The sequence below is a fragment of the Carex rostrata genome, chromosome 4 (genome assembly GCF_964058835.1).
Source record: "Carex rostrata chromosome 4, lpCarRost1.2, whole genome shotgun sequence".
Taxonomy (NCBI): Eukaryota; Viridiplantae; Streptophyta; class Magnoliopsida; order Poales; family Cyperaceae; genus Carex; species Carex rostrata.
The window spans coordinates 14,126,385-14,130,618 of NC_135921.1; the positions used below are offsets into that span (position 1 = coordinate 14,126,385).

The 4,234-nt window shown below is 34.1% G+C and overlaps 1 protein-coding gene across 1 annotated transcript; it reads left to right on the forward strand.

The window, feature by feature from the left end:
- The first annotated feature begins 214 nt into the window (after positions 1–214).
- On the forward strand, positions 215–1,909 carry LOC144552795 (auxin-responsive protein IAA20-like). The gene is made up of 3 exons (XM_078300786.1): positions 215–669; positions 941–1,037; positions 1,590–1,909. The coding sequence occupies exons 1-3, from the start codon at positions 261–263 to the stop codon at positions 1,663–1,665; spliced, it is 582 nt and encodes a 193-aa protein (XP_078156912.1). The 5' UTR covers positions 215–260; the 3' UTR covers positions 1,666–1,909.
- The last annotated feature ends 2,325 nt before the right edge of the window (positions 1,910–4,234 follow it).

Below are 4,234 nucleotides of genomic sequence, written 5' to 3' on the forward strand. Positions count from 1 at the left end.
AGTATAGAGCATTCATTCTTCCAGCGGCACTTAGCGACAACTTGCGCGTTACCAGGTCCCCTCAAAACCCTACAATTTGTCCCCTCCTCCCGTCCCTTTCTTCTCTCTCTCTCTGTTTCACTTTCATAAATAGCCAGAGACGCTTGTTTGCCAAGCCTCTTGTCATTCATTTATCGTTTTATATATATATATATAGTTGCATATATGTGTCGCGACGACTAAGGAGTAATTAATTAATTAAGGAACAGAATCGAAGAGATATGGAGTTGGAGCTGGGACTAGGATTAGGATTAGGCCCCTCTTGTACTACAAAGGAGGCGGTTGAGTTGAGAGGAGAAAACAGGTTCGCCAAGAAGAGAAGATTTGAGGAAGCATTTGAGAAGAAGACAACCTTACCTTTATTTATTGATGGATCATGCGAAGGTAGCAGCGACGGAGAAGTTGCGGATTCACGTAAGGACGATTGCAAGGAACTGGTGGGGTGGCCACCGTTCAAATGCTCGTGGACAAAAGGCGGAAGTTGTGATGATGGCGAGCAAGCAATCAGCTATGTGAAGGTTACAATGGAAGGAGTGCTAATTGGAAGGAAGGTTGATCTAGCTCTTCACAATTCCTATGAAGATCTCTTTAACACCCTTCACCAAATGTTCCCTTGCATATCACATCCTGGTATGTGTATTAATATATACTTCTTCTTAACAAAATAAATCAACATATATATATATAATTAAATTGCAATTATATATATGTAGTACATGTTAATTACACATTATTTACCGAAATTCATTTGTGCCTTTAAATATATAACACGTCCAGTTAAATATATCAAGCATGTAATTGACAAAATTTGCAATTAGCGTTTCCATTTTCCAATGTGGTTGGCGAAAAGATTACTAAGTACAATAATATTCTTATTCGCTGTCGCTAATGATGAATGCAGATGGCAAGGCTTCTAGTTCTAGCAATCATCATCACAATATGGTGACGTACAAGGATGGAGATGGAGATTGGATGTTGATTGGAGATTTGCCATGGGAGTAAGTGCCCCAATCAAATAATAAATTACCAAGGTTCTAATACTTCTTCATGTCTTTCGTACCTCATCAAAACTCATATTTTATATCTTTGTTTTTAAAGTTCAATTGTCAATTCGAATCGTACAATATGATATTCATACTAAAACATGATTGGAGACTAAATTTTATAATTTTTGAAAAAAATTTACTATTTTTTCAAATAGGTAAAAATCACTAATTTTGTACAGTCCAAAAAGAGTGATTTTGTACCTATCTTAAAAAATAAAAAAACTTCAAAAATTATAAAATTTCATCTCAAGCATATTTTAGTATGGATATATCATATTGAGCGATTCGAATTGACAATTTGAATTTTAAAAGCAAAAATATAAAACATGATGTATAATGAGGTATGAAAGACATAACGTATTGGAACCCCTCCTTATAATAAATATAGACTATATAAGCAAAAACCAACCTTCCAAAAATCTTCCAATAGAAAAGATAAGCAACAGGTATATTATGTTACATGTATTTCTTTGTTAATTAATATATTGTTGCCTTTGTTTCTAGGGTTTTTGTGAAGTCGGTGAAACGCATCAAGATAGTCGGATCAAGCAAGCAAGAAGAGACAGCTCGTAATTACTAATTAGCAAATAAATCTAGGTGTTATATATATCTTATTCTTATGCTTAGTTCTCCTTAATTTTTTATATAAATTATATAGTAAAGGCTATTTAAGTTGGGGCAGTCTATATATAGTAGGTTTTACCTTCCTGTTGGTTCTGTCATTTGTTAGTGGTGACCTATTTTTAGCTGTAAAAATTAAATACGGTCTTGAATTGGCAGGTGTTACTGATTGAGTTGCCTAGCTATGAGGAGTAACCATGCAATTCCATCATTTTTTTTGTTGTTTTCTGTTGTTTGCTAATATTCTCGGAGATCGTTGGCATCCAACACATCTTTATATTATAATTTATAATCGAATATATATGACGCGTGAAGGATTCTGAATGAATGTCATAATAATCTGTCAGAATCAAATCAATGGGCAGATAAATTTATAATGACTTTCTAAATTAGAAAGCGATCAATTAATAATGACTTACAAAAAAAAAATCATTAGTCCAGGACTATTAAGTTCGGATCCTGATAATTGTCCCCGCACTTTTATCTCCGCACCATAACTATCATAACTGTCTGGGGATCACAAAAATTCTAAGCGCTGATTTCTTTTCTAAAATATTAATACATATGCACAGAAGTATTTATATCTAAAAACGGAAGTATTTATACCTACAAGGTGAATAATTTTTACATAAATAATTGTATTTCTAACCAAATCTCAAACTACATGGAGAGACCATACACGTTTTTAGATGTGAGTTTTTTTTCGTTCAATCTCATTCACATTTCTGACGATCTATGAGAAATTTTGCGAATCCAAAACCACGAACGTTTTCTACGCAATTTTCTCTTTCAAATGAGATCTATGATGACGTATTTTAATTCCGGGCCCGTCGTCACATAACTATTAATACCAATGCACGAAAGTATTTATACGTACAAGATGAACAATTTTTACATAAATAATTCTCTCCAACCAAATCTCAAACTATATGGGAGACCATACACGGTTTTAGAGGGTTTTTTCTTCGTTCAATCTCGTCTACATTTCCGATGATTTATGAGAAATTTTGCGAATCTAAAATCATGAACATAATCTACATAATTTTCTCTTTCAAATGAAATATATGATGACATACTTTCGGGCTCGTCGTCACACAAATATTTATATATCGCCGTGCTGAAAAGTATTAATATCAAGTATTTATACTGATGCACTAGAGTATTTATACATATGTGGTTAATTATTTTTTTAGATAAATGTTAATACGAGGATGATTGGGGAAGGTTGATGCGGGGTCCCCACCATTTCATTTGATGTAAGTTGACGAGGGGAGGAATTGAAAAAAGAGATGATAATTTCAAGTTACGTATGCAAGTATTAATATCTTATTTTAAAAGTATTAATTTCTTATCCTCCAAGTATTTATATCTATGAAGGTTGACATAGGACGAGCGTGGGAACTGAAAAAGAGGACCATAATACAACTTTCCTCCAATGTTACTGTAGAGATATATAGAGACATGAATGTGGAGATTCATACAATTATTCAATAAGTTCAACTAAATTAAACAATATTCTCACTAGTGGATCTTCTTTATCACTTTAAAAGACAAATTGAGCTTTCTAGAACCAAAATCGATAATAAGATTTCATGTTGAATGAAACAGGTGTCACTTTTTGCTATTTTCATCAAAACAGAAAGAAAAAGAAAAATCAATATAAGGCGATATGAGAAGAAGTGGGGAAGCTACTTAATTGGAAGAAAGAATAATTTCTAATCCATACAGCACCGTTTCGCATCTTCAAAAGAAGCTGATTATGCTGATGGAATCAGGACGGTCCGATGTTCAATCAAAACCGTTTGATTAATTCACATTATTAAGATTCGCACAGACTGTTTTATGTTCATTGGACCACCTAAGCCTAATAAATATTATACGAGAAAATGGCACGACTCGTGTGCTGATTTGGTTCTACATTGGTCCGATCCAATCGATCAAAGCCGTTCAATTTGTATTACCAATAGCGCAAACAACTTTAAAATTTGTGAAGATCAAGTGTGCACAAATCTTGATGCAGAGTAAGTGGCTCTGACGGAACATCAGACCGTCCCCACTCAATTCTTGATAAATGTTAGCTGATTATACTGGAAAATGGCCCTTTGAATTGACTCGTGCGTTGAGTTGGTTCTACAAAAAAAAGATAAATTGACGCATGAAATCTGAAACCCTTCTTCTCTTTTTCCTTCCTTTGCAAAACATGCAGACCCATCAATCAATTACACTTTTACTAATTTTGCTCTATTTTTTTTTCAACATCAGCTATTGAAAGAAATATTCCAACTATTTTGGGCCTCCTCTCTGGCCCAGACAGCAATTATTATAGACCTTTTAGGGAAGAGGTAGGTGCATGGGCCTTCGTCGAGAAAAAAGCAAAAAGAGGTATTGCTTGTAAGCCAGCTCAATGATGTTTTGCTTGATTAAGCCGATGGTAGTTGAATTTAATAATTTGCTGAGATGCCACCCGTGTTAGAGTTGTCATCAATTACTGGCGTAGTGGCGTGTAGTGTATTTATACTCGGGCGGGT